The sequence below is a fragment of the Pezoporus occidentalis genome, unplaced genomic scaffold (assembly GCF_034315485.1).
Source record: "Pezoporus occidentalis ecotype Australia unplaced genomic scaffold, CSIRO_AGI_Poc_V1 ctg72, whole genome shotgun sequence".
NCBI classification, from domain to species: Eukaryota; Metazoa; Chordata; class Aves; order Psittaciformes; family Psittacidae; genus Pezoporus; species Pezoporus occidentalis.
The window spans coordinates 2577710-2603941 of record NW_026916072.1 but is presented as its reverse complement, the minus strand read 5'-3'; the positions used below and the strand labels follow the sequence as shown (position 1 = coordinate 2603941).

Sequence of the window (26232 nt, the reverse complement as noted above, 5' to 3'; positions counted from 1 at the left end):
TCAGTTCCAGCTTGCTGAAAACTTTGAGTTTCCAAGCAGATGCCAGCTTTGGTTTCCCACTTCACTGCATTATTCATTCCTCCACTTATTTTTCCCCACTATAAATACTTCGACCTTCGCTTTGAAACTGGTGCTGCAGACAGGGACATCTCATGGAGCTTCCAAGCATGCAGGGGATGGCAGAAGGAGCAGCAGCCCCTTGGACACCACAGCTCTATCCAGGAAGATTTCCCTGGCACCCAACTGCTCCCAAAGGACGCAGAGAGAGCACAAGGCCCTCGAGTGACCTAAGGGATGCCAGGAAGAAGAGAATCAATGAAAAACCATCACGCAAACGGTGACGCACAGCCCCTATGTGCAAACGTGGCTGCTGACAGGCTCCATGCAGGATGTCTTCCCAGCAGAATACGTAGTTCCACAAGAAACCCCACTTTATGATGGAAAGCTGTTGAAAACCAGGTGATTTTTCTAGCCAGGAGGATGGAAGTCCCCTATCTCGCAGGCTCTGCAATCCAGAGCAGTGGTGTAGCTTCCAATGGGACATGGTTGTGTTATTTACTTATTTATTTTCCTTTCGCATATTCCTTTGCGGAGTCCTTCGCTCCCTGGGGTTTCCAGGCTCAGAGCAGGAGGAATGCTGGAGTTTGGAGCTGAACAAACATCCTATTTCCTGGGGAAGGCTTTTGAAGGCGAGGAGGGGAGATGTGGGATGTTGTGGTGTGATGCAGCACAGAGCATTTTGCAGATGGTGCTGAGGAAACAGCCCCTTCCCCAAAGGAGGGAGACAAAGCAGGAGAGGAAAGGCTGGAAAAGACCAGTCCCGATTCCACCCTGATCCCTCTGCCCTGAGCTTCCTCCCAGGGGCACGGTAGTGGTGCTGGGCGCTTTGGATGGGGTTTGCATGTGGAGATTGAAGCATCCCGTGTCCCACAGGGTGTGGGGACATTGGCCATGGCCCAGATGTGGTGGCATTGGTGTGCTCAAGGGGATGGGACCTTCCCCAACACTTAAAGAGGGACTTAAAGAGCGGAACGGCTTTAACCTGCCCGAGGGGAGACTGAGCTGAGCTCTTAGGCAGAAGCTCTTCCCTGTGAGGGTGCTGAGGCGCTGGCACAGGGTGCCCAGAGAAGCTGTGGCTGCCCCATCCCTGGCAGTGCTCAAGGCCAGGTTGGACACAGGGGCTTGGAGCAAGCTGCTCCAGTGGAAGGGGTCCCTGCCCATGGCAGGGGTTGGAGCTGGAGGAGCTTTAAGGCCCCTTTCAACCCAAACCAGCTGGTGACTATGATTGCATTGCTGTCTTCACCTTGAACTTAAACCCTTGCATTTCAGCACCCATGGAGATGAGCAGCATTTCAGACTCTTGGTTGGGTTTTTTTCCCCAAATTTCTTTACCTTTTCCTTCTCACTCACAACTCCTTTGACTTAAAACTGTGTTTGTTCAGAACTCATCGATCCCATTGCAAATCATCCCCCCCTCTATGACCACACTTTGCTGTGCTCTGAAACAGAGAAATGGGAAAAGGAAACGGGGTGAATTCAGGGAAGATGGGGGATGCTGGAAGCTCATTTTAGCTCCTGTGTGCCTCTTGCCCTGGTGCACGTGCATGAAGCCACAGATGTTCCTGGAGCAATGGCTCTGATTGAGCTGCTTTTATCAAGGGCCCAGCTCCTGCGCCGCATCCAGCAGCTCTGGAAGCTGTTATCCCTAGCCTTTCAATCCTTCAATATGCAGTTCCTATGAAACTCGCTTTTTGAGTAAATCCCCGCGTTCTCCCGATGCTAACGGGTGGTTTTATTTTTCCATCACCTCACTCTCCATGGCTCAGAGGCATTAAAAGGAATATTATTGATTTATAGGAGTCATTTCCATCCATCTCTGGACTCGGACCCACGTGCCACCGTTTCCAGGGTTCACTCTAGTCCTGCGTTATTCTTGGACTCTGGTTTTTCCTTCCATTACAAACCTCGTCCCTTGTTTCGAGCAGAAGTTACACAAACCCCAAGAATGCCATCAAGCACTTTGAAGTGAGGCAATGAAATAAATCACAGCATCCAGCATCACCATCAGCCTCATGAAACAAACAGAGAAACGCTCCGCTCCGCTCCGGTGTTTTTAGGCTCATTGCAACGTTCGGCTTCTTTAAGTGCCTGAGGGGATGAGTGTGTCCCAGATCCCAAGCCGGAAGGAGGAAACCTCTTTTGGCAACAAGTTAGAGCAGAAAGCTGCGCATTGGGAAGCCTTGAGCAGTGATGCAGGTCAGTGCTGAGCATCTGCTCCCCCCAGTACCCCTGGATGGGAGGAGGAGGATGGGCAGCGCTGCCATCCCGCTCCTCCTCTCTAAACAAAAGAACAAAGCAGCTCATTGAGGTTTCATAATGGGAGCAAGGATATCTGCACCCGGGCTGGGGAACATCCTGCCTGCAGCTGAAATATCCCGTTGAGGAGCAAGGCAGAGAAGGGTTTGTGTGTCACTTCCGAGCTGTTCCTCAAAACCAGGGGCAAACACAGACCTGGAGGTGGGAAGCACCCCAGGAGCAGTGTTACAGGTGAGGGGCCCGGGGTTTGCAGCTCTGGGTGAAGCCTGTCGCACTCCCTGCACCTCTGAAGGGTTGCATCGGTATCTTACTGCCATCCTGCCCCACTGCATAAGCAGATACAGGGAGAAGATGGACAGGAGCATGAGATGTAGGTCAGTCAGCAAGAGATTTTCCATACCCACAGGGCTGGGTTAAGGTGATGAAGCCAAGGAGCAGCTGAAGCCTGTAGCAGGCTGGTCCATGCAGGAGGTGACAGGGATCTGACTTGCCTCTGTTCCCCAGCTATCCCAGGAGCTGCAGTATTCCATCGCGTATCGCAGGGCTGACACACGAGCAAGAAAAAGGGGAGCTCCCAGGGATGAGGAGCAAAACAGCTCTGTGGCTGCAGAGGGGTCAGAGCTGCCCCACTGTGGGCAGCCTGCGAGCTCCTGCTTCTTGAAGAGAGGGAAATGAGCTTTCAAATGGGTGTTTCAGCCCCTCGTTCAGTTTCGCAGCAGAGAGCAGCTTCTGGAGCAATTCCATTAACACAAACCCAGACAACTTCGTATCTTGCGGGGTTTTCCATAGGATGGAGGCTTGGTACCCGCACCCCATCAGCCAGATGCCATGGGGCAGGCAGCTCTAACCCGGCAGCACACACAAACCCCACAGGGACCAGCTCATCCCGCATCCCTCGGGAACAGCTCTGCCATTCGCCTGGAATAAAAGGAACCAAGGAGCAAAAGAATCCAGCCCCAGTTTGGAGGCTTTTCAGCAGCTCCAGGCTGTGCCTACCAGGAGCAGCAGGACACGGGGCTTGTCTCAATGTGGTTACTTTTAAATGCATCTTTTCAAGGCTCGGGACTCTTAGCAACAGCAGCCGGGAGGCAGAGCTTGTGCAAAGAGCCCCGAACGCTGCAAGAGGCAGTTCCAGAGCTCTGTAATCCCTAACAATAATTCCTATATATAGCGCCAGTTCATCTGCCTCAATCACAGGAGCTTTCTGAGGAATGAATTCCTGCTTTCACCTGTACAGAGCAGTGGGTTTGGAGGGGGGCTGGCAATAACCCCCAGCCCTGGTGCAGTGGGAGCCCTTCTTCTGTGCTGGAGAGGTGATGGGGGCTGTGGCACTCTCCTATGGCCTTGGAGAGGTTTTTAATGGGAAATCAGGGCTCTTTCACTGGGGTTTAGATTGGATTTAGGGCAGATTTAGGTTGGAGATAAGGCAGAAGCTCTTCCCTGTGAGGGTGCTGAGGCGCTGGCACAGGGTGCCCAGAGAAGCTGTGGCTGCCCCATCCCTGGCAGTGCTCAAGGCCAGGTTGGACACAGGGGCTTGGAGCAAGCTGCTCCAGTGGAAGGGGTCCCTGCCCGTGGCAGGGATTAAACCCCTTCCCTAAGGATACGGTGCCTATTGACCATGGACCTGAGGGGGAGACCTGCGAAGCACTGGGACGAGCAGAGCTGTCCTTGTAGCCTAAATCAACACTGGCAAACATCAGAACACCATTCCTGCAATCACTGTACCGTAGGGGAGTCCCCCAAAGCCACCTCCTGCCCCAACCTCATCGCTTTGCTTGAGCACAGCCCGTATATTCGACTCCCAGAGGGGAAAATGCACAAGGAGGAGCTGTGTCCTGCCCCGTCTCCTCTCCACGCAGAGATGGGGTCTGCGTTAGCAAAGCCTGCGTGGAGGAATTCTGCTGCTCCCTAAGGAAAAGCTTGAAATGAAGCATCTATTTTTCGATAAGACACCCAGCATCGCCAGGATTAGTCATCAAATGCTCATTGTTCCGTGCGCATTAGATCAGAACCAAACAAACGCTGATTTCAATCTCTAAGGCTCTGATGCTTCTCAATCCAACCTTGAAACCGGCTTTTGTTCACGTTAATGGCTTTCACGCTAACGAGGCTCGGTAAGATTTAACACTTCGGCGCATCCCCTGCTTCATTATAATGGCAATTCCACCGCCGAGGGCAACGCGTTCTGGCAGCAGGGAGGCACAATGCAGGCACCAAACCTGCCTGCAAGCCCAGACCCAGCGCTGCCCCACGACTGATGCTTCGGCCGGGGCATCTGGGTGCATTCGCAAGCCGAGGTTGATTTAAACGCAGCAGAAGCAGCTCAGAAACAAGTCCCTGGTGTAAATAAAGTGGTTTCTCCTTTGTGCCAAGGGGCGTTCAGAGCAGAGGCAGCGGGTTGGGCTCTCGCCTTGCTTGTGCTGCTGTTTCTGTGCATCTCCCTGTCCCTGCCTTATCAAGATGCCCTGTGCAGGACGCTCACCAGGCTGCTGTGCCTGCCCCCCCTCCCCAGCACACTAGGCTTGTGGAGGTCCCTCATTGACTCGACAAGAGCTCATGCAGGCAGGGAGAGCAGGGACATCCAATTCGCCATCCCGGGGGGGGCGAAGCAGAACACACAAACCCTTCATGCCTGCAGTGCAGGGCAGGAGCCAAACCCACGCTGGGATGCTCCCGGGTGATTCTGGCATGAGCTGGAGCATCGCTGGTGGCAGGACATGAGGATGAGCTCCGTGAGCCATGAGCAGTGACCCTCACCTGCCAGCCCCGCTCAGGACAAACGTGCACCACCGCCGGCTTTGTTAGAACCATGGAATGGTTTCAGTTGGAAGGAACCCTAAAGCTCCTCCAGCTCCAACCCCTGCCACGGGCAGGGACCCCTTCCACTGGAGCAGCTTGCTCCAAGCCCCTGTGTCCAACCTGGCCTTGAGCACTGCCAGGGATGGGGCAGCCACAGCTTCTCTGGGCACCCTGTGCCAGCGCCTCAGCACCCTCACAGGGAAGAGCTTCTGCCTAAGAGCTCAGCTCAGTCTCCCCTCGGGCAGGTTAAAGCCATTCCCCTTGGCCTGTCCCTACATCCCTTGGCCCAAGCCCCTCTCCAGGTTTCCTGCAGCCCCTTTAGGCACTGGAGCTGCTCTAAGGTCTCCCTTTAAGGAACCTTCCCTTCTCCAGGCTGCCCCAGCCCAGCTCTCTCAGCCTATTCTTCTAGAGAACAAAGTAATAAGTGATTTCAATACAATTTTTGCTCCTGAGAGCAAATGGAAGCACTTATGTACAGGGCACATTACCTGACTCATGCACAGTTAAGGTGCTCATTAACCTGTCCAGAAACCCCGGAACCAGCAGCAGGATGTAAAGCAACATCTATTCATGCATCTCTTCAGCCCCCTCTTCTCTCAGGGGGGAAAGATGAATCAGCCATGCAGGGAGAGAGATCTCCTGCTCCCATCTCAGCCCACCCCACCGGCTCTGTTTGAACCACCTCTGTGATGCTGGAACATCTTTGTGTGTTTGTACCAGGATGGGAGACTCCATGCCCCCATCCCCATCAGCCCTTTACACATGCACAACCCACGGGGCAGTGGAGAGCCCTCCAGCCTGCTCTTGACAACACTCTGGAGACCCAAATCCTGCAGCAATCAGCAAAGTTCCTTGTTTTCTCCTTATTTATGGGCCCGGCTGATGGCACAAGCAGCTGGAGCAGCAGAGGGAAGCCGAGCGAATGGCTTCAGCTCTGCACCCACCGCAGGAAACACCTTTTGGGCTCTAATAAACACCGGAATAAGCGCTCTGAGCGGGGCCTCACAGAAAAGCGTGGTGCTACGAAGCAGGCTCTCATGTCCCCATCCCCTCCGGCCCCTTCACCCTGCCTGGTACAGCTGCGCAGCAGTGATGGGGATGAGGGTGCAGATGCACGGCAAAGCTGAACCCCTGCTGTGGGGAAGCAGAGGTGCTGGGGGTGTTTCACAGGCCGCTCCATGGCAGGGAATGCTGCCATTCCGTTGGGAGATGGTTTTACAAACACTAAGGATGAATCCCATCACCGCAGACTACACAAAGGACAAAAGGGAGATGAACGTTTCCAAAGCCTATCTGCCAGCTGAGTGTTTTCCAGCCTGGAAGGAAGTGACTGGGATTTCCCTGGAGTTCAGCTCTTCAATGTTGTCTTCTTTCTAGCGGGCCCGGATTGCCTGGGAAGAGCCTCTCCTCCTCCTGAACCGCTGGGAAACAAGCACCAAGCGAGGCCAGATGTGCAATGGCCACGGGGCCGGGCTGTCCCCGTGAGTCCCCATCCCTCTGCGGCCACAGCGCTGCTTCCCACTGTCCCCAGGCGCTCCACAGGGTCCCACTGCTGTCACGGACTACTTGGGAATGATGCGAAAAGCATCCCTGGCACCAGCATTTGTGGTACCAGCGGGGGCCCCATTTTGGACCATTTCCCCCCCCCCCCCAGCAAGGCTTCAGTAGGAGAAAAACCAAACCTCTCCTGGGCCCGTGCGCTGAGAAGCAGCACAAATCTCACGCTCATCCATAGGCTCTGTAAACAAGCAGTTTTCCTCCCACTCTGTTTCCCAACTCCTTCCCACCCGGCGAAGCCAGAGGAAACATCCTGATGGAGCACAAAGCATTTCTGGCCCCCGGCGCTGCCCTGGGTCACTGACCACAGGATTTCACTCTCCTCCCTCCTCCAGCTCCTTGGAATAACGTTTCCTTGAGTGCAAAACATTGCAGCTTCTTCTCAGCTTGGGAATGTTTTAGGAAACCCTGAGAGGGGGAAAACCAGTCCCTGTTCACGTGTTGGGATGAGCAGGTACCGGAGCCAGGAGCTCATCCATGAGGCTTGTTTCACATCCCATCACACATCATTGAGAAGAGACTTGGTTGCACCAGGGTTTTTCCAGGCAGGATCCAGCAGTGTTAAGCAGAATAAACAGGGCTGCTGTATAACAAGAGAAAGGGAGGGTGCCCTAAATCCTACCCCTCTGGAGGCAACCAGCTCTTCAATGGTAAGGAAGTGAAAAGCCACCCGGATGGGGATTGAAGAGCTGCAGGATGGCAGGGAGAAGGGTGGCTGCTGGACCCTATGGTAAGAAACTGCTTGGGGAGATGTTAAGGGGGAAAAAATCCAGGTAAAAAGGAGTGCCGGAACACCAGCATTCCTGCTTCTGTGATAGCCGGAAAACATCCTTACCAAGCCCCAGCTGGGACATGAACCACTGAAACCCATTTATCCTGGCAAACAGGACTTCTGTAAAGCAGGGAGACAGCGCCTTGCTTTCCACCCTAAACCTTCCCTGGAAATGAGCATCCGGGGGGTCCTCGGGCCATGGGGCAGCATCCCGCAGCCTGAGCTCTGGTTGCGCCTTTCCCATCGCAGCCGTTCCCTCACAGGGCCATTGGCTCACGTGCAGCTTACAGAACCACAGGGTGGTTTTGGGGGAAGTTTGTCCCAGTTGGGGGTAAAGGGAAAAGAAGGAATTGAAGCAAAACAACAGGAAGAAAGAAGAAACAAACACACCACAACCTTCTGAAGGCTTCAGGCTTCGGAAACCCACTGCCTGCCACTGCCAGCAGCTGCGTGCATGGAGGTCGCATCCACCACGGGATGCGGGAGGCACCGAGCCCCCATCACCAGCCTGCCCCGTGCCCAACAGGGAGCTGGAGTCCGGACAAGCCCTTCCCTGTGCCCCAGCAGCCAGGAAGAGGGAACCCATCCCCGCAAGTGAAAGGGAGCCGTGTTCTTCAGGCGCCCGGAAGCTCAGGGAGGAACAGTTGCGACATTCCTCCCCTGCTCTGTGATGCACCCACATTCCTCAAATCTCGCCTTTTCCCCGTTTCTCCTTGGTTTTTAGCACAGACTGCTCCAGAACTGCGTTTCTTTGCATTTTATATAATTCTGAGAGCAGCCAAAGTGACTCTGTTTGATGGGGATTCACTGTGAATCCCTTGGGAAGGCACAGGAGCCACCTGCGCTCGCACGGATGCTCACTGCACACCACAGCTCACCCATGTTCACCCAAGCACTATTTCTGTACATTCGGCTTTTTGGGTGGCTGCTTAAAGGAGTCAGCATTTCCACAAGGACAGAGTTTTCCATGGATCTGCTCTCAGCTGATGTACAAAGCTTCATTGGGATATAGGGTCAAACCCTGGGAGGAGGAGAGCTGCTCCTGCACTCAATAAGGAATGCTTTCCAGGCCGTACAACTGCTGCCTGTCCCTCTGGGATGGCTGAGGGTTTGCTGGGCACGGTAACATGTCCCTGGGCTGTTTCCATCCCTCTCCATGCCCACCGAGGTCCATCGGGATCCTCACCTGCCCTGCTCTGCCTCGCGGGCTGAGGTGCCTCCGGACACCCAGGAACGGACACAGGGATCAGAGAAACGTGGGTGCTCCTCGATCCTGGAACAAAGGGAAACCCTTTAGTTCAAACCGCACCGCCGCTGCCTGCCCCACTGGGCACGAAGCCTGAATCTTGGCTGCACCAAATGCACTGGAGGGATGCTGGGTGCCAACATGCAGCGGGGGTGCAGCCGCCGGTGCCAGTGCAGCTGCAGGCAGCTAATTCCTAATGATATTAAGATTAATTCCAGGCCCCTCACTGCGAAACTGCTGCTTAATCCCGCTGAGAGGAGGGGTTTCATCGGGCTGAGCCATCCCTCATTCACCATTGGGAATATCGAGTCTCAAAGCACCCAATGCAGAGGCTCTGGATGCTGGCTGTTGGCATGGGGATGGCTCCACCACGCCTGCAGCCACAGGTCCTGCAGCCATGGAATCTCCAAACATCATCCTGGTGGATGGGTGAGGATGTGGCCCCCATCACTCCGGATCTCCTCCAGCCAGTGTGCCTTGGGGCAGGCATGAGGAGGATGGAGCTGTGCATGGACAAAGAGGCCATTGTTCCCTTGGGAATTTATAGCAGCTACTGTACAGGCAGAGAGCAGGATGCTCAGGGCTGGGCTGTGCAAAGGGTTGGCAATGGCTGCAAAGGGACCCTCTGTGCATCGCTGACAGCTCAGGCTTTGGCACCCAGCACCCCTACAACTCCAGGATCCAGCCTTTTAGGTCCTTCCTGTCACCAAACCCAAGCAGCATCTGCTCTGTGACAGCGGTGCCCGGCACTGGCACCTGCCTATACCCAGTGCACATCCCCAGGATGACCCTGACCCTGATGGGGCTTTTTTGTCTGGAATGTGGCTGTTCCCAACTCTCTGGTGCAGGAGGCAGGTAAGGATTTTCCCATAAGGGTTTTTCCCAACAGGTTGTTGAGGGATTCACACAGCAGGTGGAAGAAACCAGCACTCTGAGGGGAAAATCCAGACCCACATCCCGTCGGGAAGACAGGGGCTACAGTTGGCCCCCGGATGCTTGTAGGCACACCTCCCATCCCTGCGCTGAGCAGGAGCAGGTGCTTCCATGGAGAAACAGGTTGGAAACCCTTATTTTCTGGGCAGAGAGGTGGCTATCACCCTTCACCACCCCGGTTCCCCATCAAGCAGGGTCCCTGTTGCGCTCTCCACCTCCTTGCCACAGCAAGACCCCAACCTGGGCTCAGGTCTGAAGGGTTTAGCCCTGTTGAACCCTATTTCCCTACTGCCTTCAACTCAAGCACCATCTTCGGCTGCTCCAGCCCGGCCTCAGCCCAGTTTTGCTCCCAAGGCTCTCCCCAGTGATGCTCAGGGCTCTGAGAGCCGCAGCGAAGGGGCTTTGCCAACAGCTCTGCGATGAACAAAGGAGCGCGGGGTTTCTGGGAGCCGAGCCTGGTGCGGGAGCGATGGGATTCATGGATTTGGGGGGGGCTCCGGCACGTAGGCTTTGCTGCTGCCAGGTTCGGGGGATGACACACTGAGTCGGGAGATGGGAATCCGGGATCCGATCCTGGCCGTAATGAATTGAACTATTCAGCGTTTGATAAAATTTCCATGCAAAGAAGGAGGAGAAGAGGGGGGCTGACCCCGCGCTGCCTCTGCAGGGTATGAATTACAGAGCCCGGCCAGCCTGCTGGCCGCGGACAGGCGATGTTAGAGCGCCAGATTAATGCTGCATTGAGTCGCAATTAAAACTCATTGCAAAGCTGCAGGCCAGACAAGTTGCCTTTGATGAGAGCAATGCTGCTTGAAACGGGAGCTTCCATTTTTAGGCTCAAAGCAGCCCGTTATGCTCGTCCCCAGCCCTCCAAAGCTAAAGATCAGGGAACATCCACGCTGTTGGAGACAAGGGGGTTTGTTCTGTGCTTCACGAGCAGCTCAGGGCTGAGTGCCTTGTTCCAGCCCGCTCCAGCTGGTGAGCAATGTGATCCCCTTGCCTCCTTCCAGCCCTGGCACCATTATGTGATTGCCACCCATCACGTGCTGCAAAGGAGCTCCTCCAGAAGAGCCAGCATCCTCCCTGCCTGCCTCCAATCCCCCTCAGGAATCCACTTTGCACCATGACTTATTCGTGTCTGGGCAGCCCAAATGAGGGAGGCTTTTCCTACTGCCACATCGCCGGAAGGACAGGGATTTTGGAGCAGCAAGAAGCCCCACTACTCCCACATCCACCTTCGCTGCTGCCTCCGTGGCTCGCTCCCACCGGGAAGAGCATCTGCCCTTGATCCCAGCACTGTGCCAGCAGCTCGGCTCTGCATAGACCAAGAGTTAAAGGAGCCCTATTGTTCTGAACACCATGGGCAAAATCCCATGTAAGAATAAATGCATTAATCTAGAGATGTTCATGCAATTAATCAAATTTATTTTCTAGACATGTTGCCTATCCAGCACCTAATCCATTACCTGGAGTTTTATTACTCTCGTTTGGAGTCAGTTCTCAAGCATCAGAGCACACAGAGTGCTTCATCAAATTCGTCTTTATCAAACCACCTACAGAAGGCTTCACCCCTTATTTCCTTGGCAATAAAGTCAAGCTGGGCTTACCTTGCTGCTGCAAAGCCATTTCCCCTGATAGCATGGCCCAGTGCCTCCAATCGAGCTTCCTATTGATTGAATCAGTATCAGCTTTTCCATGGGATCAGCATTTGCCCCAGCCTATTTAAAGCTGCCCTGATCACCAAGCAGAGGACACCGTGACTTGCCATCAGGAGCATCATGGCATTGGAACCACGCCATCTCCATCAAGGGCCTCTGCAGTAACTACTATTTTACCTGGCTTAGAGCATTCTTCATTTAGTGTGATCATGACAGGCCATGGTTACAGTTTCCTCTCCGACTTTTTGGCTTCCTCTGCTTGCTGAGCTATGAGGATGAGCTGTTGTCTCGGCAGCGTGGCTTTAATGACTTAACACCAATTAATACACGGTAAAGCACGGGATAATTCACCATGGGACCTCCCGGATGCATCCACTTTTAAACTGCATCTTCCATGTAAACCCTCCGGTCATTTGAAAACTCCATTCCCCAAATGCACCCCCCCCCAGGCCCCAGTAACGTGTGTTCATGGTTAATTCTATTTAGGGCTTTGGAAACCGCCTCTGGTGATGGGCGGGAGCTGGAAGCACCATTGATATCCCAAGGGACTTCTGCCATGCCTCTGCCTGCCAAAGCACACCCAGCGCAACCCATGCTCCGAGGTTCAATTTGCCAAGCTCCTCCCCGGCCACAGGATTCCCACTTGGGTATTCCCAAAGAGCCCGTTAGCCTTTGGATGGCAACTGAATGGGGAGAGCCCAGCGTGGGTTCTTCGCTCCCGCTTTGGCTCTCCATCCTGTAACTCACATCCCGAGCCCTGCCTGGCTCCGTGCTCTTCCGCACGAGGAGAAGCTCATCCAGGATGAGGAATCACTCACCCAGCCCTGCTAAAGCAGGCACCTGCCATGGGACCTGACCTGTCAGCACTCTTTGCTGCAGATTGATTTAGCTCCATCACATTTGGGCTGCTTTGATGTTTGCAAGCAACAGAGACCAAACCTGAGCCCCAGGCCCCCGCAGGACCAGCTGCAGCAGGGATGAAGTTGCCCCTGATGCCTACAGCATCTTCTCAGCTGATGCCTACGCCACCACCTTGCTGGCTCGTAATGCCATGCCATACAATGCAGCAGCGTGCTTTGCCATACAATGCAACACCCTGCCGTGCCACGATGCCAGGGGAGCGTTGCAGGGTTTGGGCAGCTCCCTGAGCATGAGGCGTGGGCTCTTCCTGCATTTCCATCGGCCTTCCTCCATCTGTTTATCACCCGTGTAAACTCTCCTGGGTAGCAAACTCCCCCAGCAGAGCGAGGTCTGGGATGCTGCCGCTTGCTTGCACTTCCTCCTGTGGGAGGGAAGGGGGTGGCTTGGGACAGGGATGCAAACAGCTTGTTGCACATCCTGACAGCAGATATTCCTGCCCCCTTCTTCCCTTCCAACCCCCCCACCAAGAGAAGCATTCCATGCCTCCCCAGCTCTGCCTGGCGTCAGCACCCACACTTCGTTCTCAAACCAGTTTTTCCCTAAGGATCAATTGCTCGGGAATACTGGCAAAGTCCTGCCCATGGCTCCTGTTTCCAGCGTGGAAGCAGTTGCAGGAACGCTGTAGATGCCTCCCCCTGAGGGCACTGGGATCTGTGGGCTGTACTGGTGTTAGTTGGACACCTGCTGCTGGGCAGGGTGCAGACCCCCGAAGTCCCCTTCACCTGCCCCACTGTGGGAACACACACATGATTCCTGGTCCCCAAACCCTCTTTTCCCCCATAACCTTGGGTCACTGGACTCTTCCCTTTGCACTGAGTCCTGGCAGCCAAAAGCACATGGAAAAGCATCTCCTCTCCCACACGTGCTTGTGCCACTCTCTTCTTCCCACACCACATCCACCTGGGTACTATGGGAAGGACCAGCAAGTGAAGGACACATTCACCACCTCGGTGCTGGGGTCCATGCCTGTGGCCTGATGCTGTGGCACGTCAGACGCTGCTCTTGACATCAAGACAGTCCATATTACAGGAAATAAAGTTTATAGGGTTCATTAGAGCTTTACAGTGCTTGAGCAAAAGCCTGCTCTGTGCACATGACATGGATCTTCCCATTTTGCACCCCCATTCCCTGAAATCCAACAGCAGGCTCCTTCCCCATCCTACTGAAGGTGCTTTCCCTTCGCCCTCCGGCCCTTTCTCAGCGTAGCTCTGAATAGAGCTATTTGCACTCAGCAAAACTCCTCTTAATGAGCACTACAAATTAGCCAGCCTGGCTTAAAACCACGACACTTGATGCCAGTTTGTAGTTCCTGTAACCCAATTGACCTTTCGGGTCCATCCATCCCTCCCTCTTTCCCTCCACCCCTCCCTCAGCACCCAGACAAGCTGGAAACACGCTTTGTCTTGAACGCAGATGCTGTGGGACAGCCATGGATGCAGCACGGGGTGCTTGGAAACGCACAACAACAAATGCAAACGCTGGTGGCGGCCCAGCAAAAGCCCAGCGGGCAAAATGCAAGTTATTTGTTAAGGATAATGATGGGAGAGAGGGATTCCTCCCCTTCACTGGGGAGCCTGGGCATGCTCTCCAGGCTCTTTGGAGTGAGGAGGGCTTGGGTCAAGCAGGTCCAGCGTGGACTGCTCTGCTCCCCACGGCTCCACAGCCCGGAGGCGGCCCCTTCCCTCTGGATGCTGCCATTCCGTTCCATGTCGCACTAACCCAGCTCAGGGCTCTGGACCACCCTGAACGCAGCATCCCCCTGGCACAACCTCGGCGCAGCGATGTGGGGGCCCAGCAGCTCCCCATCACCTCCCACACCCACCAGCTCTGTTGGGGGGGAATTGCTCAGCCCCTCGCACCCCGCAGCCCCCCCCACTCCCAGGGTGTCCGTTCCCCCACTCCCCAGGCCAGCAGCCACCTGTAGAGGCTCAGGGTCGGGGCACCAGCAGCGCTGGCAAGCGGCCCCAAGTGGGGCCAGTCCGTGTTGGGGGGGGGCTCCGCTCGCCCCGGCCCCCCCGGGTATAACCTCCAAGGGTTAAAAATGCAGCACAGCAGCGAGCCGGGGGGGGGATGGAGGGGGGGGGAGCAGGAGGGAGAGGCAGGAAAACAATAAACCACGATGAAATAACGTCATAAATCAGTGCAAACGAACACAAATGGGTGATAAATAATAAGATGAATAATAATAGAAAATAAGTAATAAAGTAGCAAAAGTAAATATAATTAAATAATAAAAATAAAACAGAATAAAAGAGATTAATAAAAATATAATAAAGGATAAAAATTAAATAATAGAATAACGGAAAATAATAAAATAACAAAATTGAAATAAAATAGAAATTAAAAATACAATGCAAATACAGTAAAATTAAATTAAAATAAAATAAAAGGAATGAAATTAAAAATAAAATGAAATAAATTAAAATGAAATAAAATAAAATAAAATAAAATAAAATAAAATAAAATAAAATAAAATAGAATTGAATTGAATTAGAAGGAATTGGCCCCGCTCCGCTGCCCTGCGCGGCACCTTGCGGGCGGCCAGGACCGCGCAGTGGGTGTCAGGGCTGAGGGCCGCGCAGCAGCGAGCCGTGGCGGCCGCTCCTTACCTTGGTGACAGTCATGCGGGAGGCGGCGGAGGGCTCGGGGAGCTCCGCGGGCGGCGGGAGATGCGCGGCGCGGAGCGAGGAGGAGGAGGGCGGGTATAAAACAACGAGGAAAAGGCGGCTCGGGAGCGGGAGCCGCTGCGCTCGGAGCGGGGGGGGGGGGGGGCGGGACACGGGCAGGGACCGGAGCGCGGAGCCCGAGGCCCGGAGCCCGGCACCGCCCGCCCGGGGGAGCCGCCGCAGCCGTCGGTGCTCGCGCGGCGGTGATGTCAGCCCGCGCGCCGTGACGGAGCTCGGGGGGGGGGATCGAGGGGGGGGGGGGGGGGCACACACACACTTCCCGTTGTTTAACTCTTCGCCATCCCGAATTCCCGAACCGTTCCCGTTCCCGCACCTGCTGCCCGCACCCCCCCCCCGGCGATGCGCAGTGACGGGGGGGGGCCGAGGTGACCGGGTAGAGCCGCGCTCACACGCTGGGCGCGCAGCGGGTGTCGGTGGATGCGGGCTCCCGGCACCGCGCAGAGGACGGGCTGCGGGGCGGCTGCAGCCCAGGCACCGGCTTCCTGCCGCGGGAGGTGGGGATGCGCTGCAGGGTTCGCACCTTGCTGCCTGGTCCCTCGCCGAGTAGGGGGATATAGCATCCGTAAGGGTCCTGTAGCATCCGTAAGGGTCCTGTAGCATCCCTAAGGGTCCCGTAGCATCCGTAAGGGTCCTGTAGCATCCGTAAGGGTCCTGTAGCATCCCTAAGGGTCCCGTAGCATCCGTAAGGGTCCTGTAGCATCCGTAAGGGTCCCGTAGCATCCGTAAGGGTCCTGTAGCATCCGTAAGGGTCCTGTAGCATCCGTAAGGGTCCTGTAGCATCCGTAAGGGTCCTGTAGCATCCGTAAGGGTCCCGTAGCATCCCTAAGGGTCCTGTAGCATCCGTAAGGGTCCTGTAGCATCCCTAAGGGTCCCGTAGCATCCATTAGCGTCCCGTAGCATCCATTATGGTCCTATATCATCCATAAGCATCCATCCATGTGCTTGTTTCCCTTCACATACCAGGTTATTTGTATTTTTTCCCCCTATTATTGGCAGTGACAAGTGACACAAGAATTTTTTCCTCAGAGCTCATCTCAGTCTCCCCTCGGGCAGGTTAAAGCCATTCCCCTTGGCCTGTCCCTACATCCCTTGTCCCAAGCCCCTCTCCAGGTTTCCTGCAGCCCCTTCAGGCACTGGAGCTGCTCTCAGGTCTCCCCTTCAGGAGCCTTCTCCTCTCCAGGCTGCCCCAGCCCAGCTCTCTCAGCCTGGCTCCAGAGCAGAGCTGCTCCAGCTCTCTCCATGTCCATATCCATGGCCTTGCGCCCTTCATGCCCTTGCTCCAGCCACAAACACAGGAATTCCCTCATGTTTTTCAAGATCCATATCCCTGGAGATGAGAGAAGCGCTACCTGGAGCAAGCAGCATTTTAGCTCCTGTCTCCTGGTGACAGGGGAATGAAAGCAGCAGGATACAGCCCCGGCACCGAGCTCTCCAGCCGTTAGATGAGGCATTGCACCCATTTATTGTATTGCTGCTGCATTACGAATACTTGAGGCCCATAGCAAGCGCATTGCCAGGTCCCCTTAAAGAAAAGGACTCTGCCAATAAACAAAGGATTTCCTTCTCATAAGGGGATTATTGAGCCAAGAGTCTGATGAGAGATTAGTGAGGTTTATTCCAGTGCCGAGCCTCCCCACAAAACATCCATGGATCTGGTACCATTGAGCCAAGAGCTGTAACAAACTGCCTGTTCCTCTGATATTCATCTAAACCCCAACACTGGTTTTAAAGCTCTGGGTGAGCTGGGCTGGAAACTGTGAGCAAGGTTAATGCAATTAATGTAGGGCTAATGACATCAGCCACCTCTAATTCCCGATCCACCCAGCGATGACCTCTTCCCAACAAAAAGCCCATTTTCCTGGGAGCTGGGGATGGAAGAGGAAGGCTCCATGGGGATGGAGATGATGCTTAAAACTAAGCAGAGCTTGGGAAGTGACCAACATGGGATACTGAGGCTCGAATAAGCCTCAGAGGAGATGACGTGTTCCGGCTGCAGCCGCTTGTGCCACGGAAGCAGCAGCACCCGGAGCCTGCTGTGCCTCCTGCATCCGTCTGGGGCCACTGGGATTAATTAACACCAATTAGCTAATTGAAACAACCCGCTTGGAGCAGCGAACTAGGACATCTGGGGAAGGTAGGGTGAGAAAGGGAAGGCTGCTGGGAAGGCACGGGATCCCATGGATGGATGGATGGATGGATGGATGGATGGATGGATGGATGGATGGATGGAGGCTGCAGCCACTCGGCCTCCCCACATCTTGCATCCCCCAAGCCCCAAATGCTGCTGCTGGGGGATGTTGGGAAGGGCTGGGACCCCCTTTCAGGCAGTAGGTGGAGTGGAAAGGGCAGGGGGACTCAGGATTCTCAGCCCTTTCTGGGAGCAGGAGGGATGCTGGGGCAGTTCAGCCATTGCTGGGGTGGGAAAGGGGGGATTTTGCAGCACCAGTGCATGAGTCCTGGAAGAAAATGGCATTGATGGATGCATGAAGCACGGTGGAGAGCTGGAGGGGGCCATAGATGTGCCCCATAGCCAGGAAAATACCGCAGGCTCCTTGTTTCACCAGTACAGCACAGCAATTCCAACCCCAAATCATTCAGCCTTTGGCAACCTGGAAAGGATTTTATTGTATTTTGGATCAATATTAAGCCAGTGATAAGGCTCGGGTGCTTCTCTATTGGGGTTTTGCTTTGAAGGTTTGTTGGGACCCCATTAAGGCTCCAGACTGGACTTGGGGGGCCAAAGAGGTCCTTTTGTAGCCCTGCAATGACAGCACCCGCTCCCCTGCTGCAGCCCCAGGGAAAGGGAGATGCTCAGAGCATGCGAAGAGTTGAAATCTCCTTCTGGCACTGGATCCAGCAGAGGAAATCAGCATCAGACACACTGCATGGGGAGGATCACTCGGTCCTCATCCTCTCGGGAATGTGTCTCTGGTACCCCAGGAGGACGCCTATGGGGTGGACAACAGGAATACTCCTATAGCGCAGGATCAGGACGCGCTGCAAAGAGCTGTGGAGCAGAGCCCTTGCTGGAGGGAGCCGCAGTTCCCACCTGGAGATGGAATTTCCCACCGGCACCATGGTCCTGGGTGATGGTGGGATCGGAGCTGCCGCGGTGGGAGGGGACCGGGGTGGGTTCAGGGCTCCGGGGTGTCTTGGGCTCCCTCTCCTGGCTCTCTGAAGGTAGAATTGCTGCATGCATGAGGAGGGGAAGCTCGCAAGCCTTCGGGCGCACCCTGCGGGGACAGGGTGGAGGATGCAGGGGGACCCCAGGGACACTGGGTTGGGGGGGAAGCGATAGTGAACGTCGCTTTAGGCGGGTACAAGCCCATCACCATCGCTGCAGCAAAGCGGACCCAGACAGAGGGATGCGCAGGGGGCTGAGCTGGGCTGATTAACAAATCCCCCCCCACAAAGGCAGGCTGGAGGGGGGAATCTGGGCGCCCACCTCCCTCCCTGCTCGCAGCATCTGCAGCCCATGCGTGGAGCAGGGCTGCGCTTCCGTCCTTCGTGCCCTGCGGCTCGTCTCCCGCCTCTGTCTGTGCGCTCAAGTGACCGGCGCTGCTGAGCGGGAGGAAGGAGATGCTGCTGCCTCCTCGCTGGATGGGATGCACTGGAAAAACTGGAGCCTGCCTGCCTGGCTGGGCTGGGCTGTGCGCATGGGATGCGGGAAGAGCGCGGTTCGCGATGCCTCTGATCGGGAGCTTTGGGATACATAACTACAGGCACATGTCGCTTCAGAGCAATACACCACCGTGCTCCTGAGTGAAATACTGCCGGAGCCAGCCTGAATTGTGAGTCTGGAGAGACCTCCACAGCCCATTCCTCACTACTGACCCGTGGCTATGGGGCAAGCTGCCAGGCTGAGCTGGTTATACCACGGATGAGTTTTAGCCCTTCACTTGATGAAACTCTTGGAAAGACACAACTCCATCACACCAGGCAGGCTGTGGACATGTGAGGATGATAATGGAGCCACGCTGTATCACATAATTCCTGTGTCACCAGAGAGCCCTGCCTAAGAGATGATTCATGAATGGAGCTGGCCAAGTGGCTTGCTGCAGGATGGCTTTGCTCTGGGGATGCAGGTCAGGCCCCAGATCTGCACAAGACAGTCAGGAGATGGAACTGCTTGGTGCTTAGGGATGGCTGGGGAGCTGTAGGGATGGATCGTGACCAGTGCTCCCATCAGATGTGGTGAACCTGATGCTGCCACAAGTCTTCATATCCCCCAGGACCATGCTGTTCCTCAGCAATGCCATTCCCTCCAAAATGAAGGGTGCGTTAGCAAATCCTTCATTCTTAAGGAAAGATCCACCGAGCTGGTTCCTTGCTCCATCACAAATGAGTTATAGCTCTCAGAGATGCTCCCATTGCTGAACTGGTGGAGTAAGGCAGCCAAAGCTGAGCGCGCTGTTTGTGCTGGCTAAAGTTACGTTGAAATAAATATAGCATAGACACTACCTCCAGTCTGTGCATGGCAAATCGTCCTGGATTATCCCCAGAGTTACTGCAGCTGTGAATTACACAGAGGTTCATGTTTGGATTCCATAGTGGGTAATTTATAGAGAAGGCCAGGGATGGGCTTTCATCTGCTTTGATGGAAGTTCGTCTGGAATAACAATACGTGGTAGAACCTGGCACTTGGACCTCACTAAAAACTGAAGCCCTTCTACTTGAAAGCAAGATGTTTCCATTTAAAACCACTGTTAGCAAGAACAAACATCTCTCTATTACTGACTCCTTTCTCTTCCCCTCCTCTGGAGTCATCTGGTTCGGATTAGTCCTGGATAAGGTCCCATTTTTGCTCAGGGAAATGGGAGGGGAACTTGGAGCTATTTCTACTCATTTCAAGAATGAACTGAATGCGTTGCACAAATGAAAACGCGATGAGCTCCAGCAGGCGAAGGCAATCAAAGGGACATGGAAGCTCCTCCGGGTGGAATATCGCTCCGAACGGCACGGGAGATGGATGGTGGGAGCTCGGTTTCCCACCTCAAATCAGTGCCCTCGGTCCCCACTTCCCAGATCACCACCAAACTGGTGGCAGTGACCCCTGCAAGGGGGACGCTGCGGTTGAAGTGTGGGCTGGGGGAAACCCAGTTTGGTCAGGCCAGCCCCAGGGTCTGGGGCTCCCAAACTGCTTTCCTGGCACCCCTCATCTCCTCACCCCGGTGGGAAATGGCTGTTTTCTCCCTCAAGGAGACGGGAGCCTTCCTCATTCCCGTTCCTAGCAAGGCTGCACAAGCTGGCTGGGAGGAAACCCTCCTCTCACGAGTGGGAAAAGCTATTCCCAAGGAAATCCAAGGCGGAGGGAGCCTCCCAACAGCAGCGTGTTAAACCCAGCCCCTTCTTGTGGCTTGTTGTTTACATAGCGCCTCTTTAGAGGCAGCTCCTGCCATAACTGCTAATTTGATAGCATGTGATGGGGTGGAAACGCTCTGCAGAAGATGACAGAGAGGAAAAGAGACATCACGTCAGAGGCTGGAGCGGAGCAAGAGGCGAAGCAAAGCGAAGCTGGCGTGAAGAGATGCTTAGGTTTGGGGTTAACGTGTTTTGGGGATATAAATACAACACATTGTCTCTAAGTATATATATATATATTGTCTTTGGGGTGCTCAGAGCTTGACCCTGCCCGTGCATGCTCCTGCCATACACGCAGGTTGGTGGTCGCTGCAGCACTCGAGCATCGCGGTTGGGATGCAGCCATGCCACAAAGCACAGCTTGTTGCAAGAGGAGAGCTACCTGCAGGCAGCACAGCAAGGACAGGATGGACGTGTCCTGCAAGCAAAGACCTCAAGGTCTCAAAGAGAGTGATTTGATGCGGGTCTGAGCTCCTGATGGCAGCAGAAGTAGGGATGTGCGTGAAGATAACCACGTGTGTGTGTGTCCTGCCTCGGGGTTGCTCTCTGGAGGTGGGTCCGAAAGCACCTGAGCTCATTGCACGGTAGCCAAGGTGTGAGTTACCCACAGAGGAGTCGCTGTTCTTCTGTGCTTTCACTCTACCCAAAGAAATCCGTGGTTACTGAGCAGCCCATGGAGCGCTCTGAGCTCAGCTTCACCACGCAGCACCGGCACCGAGCTGGTGGCTCTGGCAGTGACTCGTCACCGTGCCCCATGCTGAGTGCACGTGGCTCCAGGCTTCCCTTGCCCCGCACACCAGTGACACTGTGATCTGTGGGCTCTGGGGTGGAAAACACCCTGAGACCTTACAGGGAGCTCATTGCCTAACCCTCATCACCCTGGGGCCTCCCGGCTGAACCCCTGCTGCTCAGACAGGCAGCTGAGATGGGGTTCCATCTAACTGGAGTCCAGACTTAAAGCAGCACCAAGTCCCGTCTCCTGCTAGGGAAAAGCACACATTGGACTTGGAAACCCGGAGGATCCGGGGGCAGATCGGCAAGTGGCCAGTTTGGGAGCTCTCCTTGCAGCACGGAGGGCATGGAAACCAGACTCCAGTTGAAGCAGAGCATCCTGGCAAGCGTCCTGGGCTGTGGGAAGCCAGCCCGGGCAATGGAAGAAGGGTTTTCCATAGCTCGAGCTGTTGTTTGGTGAATGTCCTTGGCAGTTGCCTCCAACGTGCATTTTAAAGGCAAACCTGAAACCTGGCCCTCTTGCTCTTTTTCCCCTCGCAGCACGAGCACCCCCAAGTCTCCCTGTGCTCCGGGGAAGCTGCTGGGGGGAGGTTGACACCATCAGGGTGGGCAAAGTGACCAGGTCCCCTCAATCACTCCCACTGACCCACAGGGGTGAGCTGCCAAGCATCCCCACAATGATCACATTCCCAGAAATGGGATCTGTTTCCCAACTGGAAGACCCCAGTACCCCAAACCTCTGCAACCCCCACCCCATCTGCTGTTCCCACCCGGTTTGAGCTGGAGAAGGAAAGTGCTGAGATGAGGAATGAGCCCTGAGCCAAACACTTCTTCAAGTGGCTTTTGTGCACTCAAACACTTCATTTTGGGTGCTGATCCATTTGGGGTGCTTCATTTTGGACACACAACCACATTCTGGGGGTGCCGGCCTGCAGCACTGCAGCACCCATCAGGGACCAAGCCCAGGGTGCACGGCAGCATCCTTACGGGGCTGAAGCTGGGGTACCACAGCCTTTGGGGGGTTGCTACTGCAGTGCTCTAGCGGGTGATCCTCCGATGTACTGCAGTGTCAAGGCTTGAAGCTGTGGCTCAGTGCAGCCTTTGGGGGGGCTGAAACCTGGGTCCACCCCAGCATTTGGAGGGGCTGAGCCCACCCCACGGGCATCCCCGCTACCCCCGGCAGCCGCGCAGCCTCGGGAGCTCCAGCACCGCCCTCTAGCGCGGACCGGACCCGGCGCCAGCGGCGCGTTAAGGCTGTGGTTATCGTCCCTTCCTGCCCGAGCAGCTCCAGGACGCGATGGGTTTGATAAAGGCGCAGGTTTCCCCCTCCTCATCGCCTGTTTAGTCTGCGGGCTCCGGGACGTGCGGTGTAGCCCGGGCAATAGCAAAGATGATCCTGACCCGCTGTGAGGGTGCTGAGGCGCTGGCACAGGGTGCCCAGAGAAGCTGTGGCTGCCCCATCCCTGGCAGTGCTCAAGGCCAGGTTGGACACAGGGGCTTGGAGCAAGCTGCTCCAGTGGAAGGGGTCCCTGCCATGGCAGGGGTTGGAACTGGAGGAGCTTTAAGGTCCCTTCCAACACAAACCAGGCTGGGGTTCTGTGATGCTATGGAAAGCCAAGCAAGCATCACCCAGGATGATGGATAAAGGTTGTGCTGTTTCAATGTGGTCCAAACGCTGCTGGGCTGAGTGTGGTAAGATGTCACTGCAGTCCCTGCATGGCAAAGCCACAAAACGCAGCCATGGAATAGGGCTGATGGGTGCGTTTCCAGCAGCCAGCATCGCCATCAGCTCTGCTGTGTTTTACCCATGGAAGTCACTGACCCCAAGGCTCAGTGCAATGGGATCTGCAGGGGTGCTCGGCCATCCTCACCCCTCTGTGCCTCGGTTTACCCAGGCAGCACATGGAAGCTGCTGCCTTCCAAGCACTGATTCCAGGCAGGCAGGCACAGGGCTCCTGCAGTTCTCTGGGCACATTGGTCAGGCAACGCTTTACCCTCCAAAATAAACATTTCTCATCACCATTGCTAACAACTACATTTCTTTTCTGAGTGCTTATATTGCTTTTGCACCCAGGAGGGAGGAGTTTTCATCCTGCAGCCCCTTGGTGTGTTCATGGAGCAGATGCATCCGCTCCCTCCTGTCCTGGTGGTTTCAAGATGCTCTTTGACCCTCTCGTGGGGCCAGCAGCTCTCCCAGCCCACCCACACGTCCTGCACACGTTTTGTGTGGCTCCAGGCTGATTTTCCAGGGAATATCAGCAGGATCCTGTTGGAAACGTGGGGTTGGGGCTGGTGGGGAAGAGCCCGCTTGCACGGGGGCTCACACAGCGCCTCTCACTGCAGAAAGGTCTCTTGTCACTTAGTGCCATGTTTGCCTCTCGTCTCCTTCCCTGATGATTTTTGTCCCCTCCTGCCACGGTTTCTGGTAGGAAAGCTCAGACTGAGAGGCTTCAGTTGGCTTTGCCCAAGCATGGGTGCTTCAGTTCCTCTGCCCAAGCATGGGTGCTTCAGTTCCTCTGCCCCTCATGTCCCCATTGCCAGCGCTGCTGAGGAGCACCCCAGCTGCAGCAGGAGTGTGCTGCCAGCTGTGAGCTGAAGGATCAATGAGCTCATTAGGCTGCAAGTGCTAATTAGGAAGCAGCCTTTGCTTAAAAGGGCTGGGGCTGGCTCACAGTAGGTGTTTTGGTGGGGCTGTGAGGAGCTGGGATGTCCTGAGCTGCTTCTGCTGCAGGTGTCCATCCTGGAGAGACCCCAAAGCCTTTCTGCCTGGCTTTGCACCCAGGGGAAGGGTCTTCCCAGGATGGGCCCATGTGTCTGTATGAAGGGTGCTGTGCTGGAAGAGCTTCCCCTTGCCCAGCTGTGTATGGTGACCCCCTGTGTGCTTGTAGGGGACTCAGCCCCTCAGTGTGCTGGGGGAGCTGACCCGAGTGACAGTGAGTGAACAGCCCCGTGCTCCTCTGCCTGGGGTAAGTAGTGGGGCTGCTCAAGCATGGGGAAGGGAGGATGCTGTCCTGCTTGGTCTGTGCCTGTTAGCAAGGCTCACCTGTATCCCCAGCAAAGCCTGGTGGACCTCCCTGCATCCAAACTGTGGGAATCTGGGGCCTCTCCGAGTGCTTTGTGCTGATAACCAGGTTGCCCTTGAGGAGGCTGTGTCCTGGTGAAAGGGTCCTGGTATGGGGATGTGAATCCTGAATCTGAAACAGCTTCACCCCCCCCAAGTAATGCATTAAATTGGAATGAAGGGTAGTGCACAGCCTGCCTGCCATTCACAGCAGGCTCTTAGGAATGAAAATGGGCTTTTAACCTCAGTGCCATGCCATTCTTTGCAATGGGGTCAGGAAAAGGCTGACCCAAAGCACTGACCACTGCCACCTTCACGTGTTGTTCCCCCAGCCCTGAGCTAGGAGGGCTTCTCAAGGGAGATAAAAACACCTTGAGCATGAGAAGACCCTTCTGGCAGGTTCACTTTTGATGCTGATGAGTCCAGAGCACCCCCAAAATGCCAGAAATATCTCTTTTGGGGGTGTTTCAGCCTTGCTTTATATTTCCCCTGCTCAGCCTTACAGCGAATGGGGGGGTCTGGCTGCAAAAACAACCTGGGTAAGCATGGGGCTGGATCAAAGGCATTCCCATTTGGTCCAGGCCCACTTAGCACTTGGAAAGGTGATGAAAAGGGGCTGTGTGCATGTGTGTGAAGTGAAAAATGCTAGTCAAGATCCCTCTCCTATAAATCCCTGCAGCTGAACCGGGGCTGGGACCGGCTGCCAAGTGCTGCAGAGGAGAAACCCGGCCTCTGGGTTGATGTTTCCAACAGACCTGGGTGAGCACAGCAGTGATTTAGAGCTCCCCTAAATGGTTTTCAGGTGCAGGTACATAGCGTAGCAGAGGCTATAGCACTGAGTGAAGGGAATGGCTCTGCTTCCTTAGATGTATTAACAATGCATCATACTTAGGAGTAATAGAGGCTTGGCTTCGTAAAGCAAGATATTTTACATGATAGGAGTATGGAAAGAAAGGTTCAAGTAGTAGTTTTACAGTTGTGATGTCCTGTAATGATGGTTATAGCAGGGTTTGGGACTGGGGAGATCCAGGCTGGGTCTGGATCTGGGATGCTCAGGTATCGGAGGTATGTGATGGATGAAGGCCATGCTGTTCCAGCCGGGTCCAGATGCTGCTGGGTTTATTGTGGTGAGATGTCAGTGCAGCCCCTGCATGGCAGCTGGTCCCTGAGCTCTCGCTGAGCTTGGAGCTGATGGGTGCCTTCTCCAGCAAGGACCCCACTGGTCCCAGTGGAAGGGGGATGCTGGGGGAAGGTCCCTGGCTTTAACCCTCCCTGGCTTGCTGTGCAGGGGCTGCAGGGTCAGGCTGGGGCTGGATGTTGCCTTGACTTCTTCCATCATGGGGATGGGACTGGGGTGAAGGCACAGGAACCACCTCTTGCTGTCTTTCTAATCCATCACTAACCCAGGAGGACCCCGGGTATCCCGCATAAGCAATAATCCCTAAAATCAGTCTGAGCTTGCACCCAGGTTCCCTAATTCCCTGTGGTCTCCCAGCAGTATTCACACAGCTCAGATGGAATGAGGGGGGGGGAAAAGCACCCTTAAAGGGCTTGCCAAGTCCCTGCTCATTCCTAGAGGAGACGTCTGGAGCTTTCATGACATCATTTAAAGCTTTCCCCCCCTTCCTCAACCAATAAACAAGCCCATTTGCCATGGGGCTGGCTTCCCTCGCCCCGGCCACCTGCCCGGCTGGCTGCTGCTGCTGGAACATGTGTTTTCCCAGCAGTCTGGCCTGGAGGAAAACGTCTCTGGAATGACACATCCTTCCCGTTCCAGCCTGCAGACTCGCTGGGGCTTTCTGCCCTAAAGTGCTAAATACAATGGGGCTGCTTCTGCTGGTGCTGGGGTAGGAGGGAGCAGGGATGCGCTGCAGTGCTGCCGAAGAGCAAGGAGAACCCCCTTTAACATGGGTAGTGCTTGAGGGGCGATGGAAGTTGCCTTTGCCTCTTACAAGCTTAATTAAAAAGGAAGAAAAGGGGGTACTTGCGAGCTGTCACGTTCAGGCAAGCTGGGTGGCTGAGCTGAGGGTCCCCCCCCCCGGCGTGCGTCGGCCCATCCCAATGGAAAGGCTGGGTTTTCACAGCAAACTGCATGGAAATAATTAAAGCTCCACGTTTATGAGGTGATTTTGAGCTTTTTAAATTTGCAGCTACCAAAAGATGTCGACAGCTTGAAGAATGCAGTGTTT

The 26232-nt window shown here is 55.1% G+C and overlaps 1 protein-coding gene across 1 annotated transcript in view; it reads right to left on the bottom strand.

The window, feature by feature from the left end:
• Window positions 1-15090, bottom strand: part of CORO2B (coronin 2B) — a 34907-nt gene extending 19817 nt beyond the window's left edge. Inside the window, exon 1 of the mRNA XM_062642538.1 lies at window positions 14812-15090. Coding sequence (XP_062498522.1) covers window positions 14812-14826 — 15 coding nt within the window. The 5' untranslated portion in view covers window positions 14827-15090. The remainder of the gene's footprint in view (window positions 1-14811) is intronic.
• Window positions 15091-26232: the final 11142 nt, after the last annotated feature.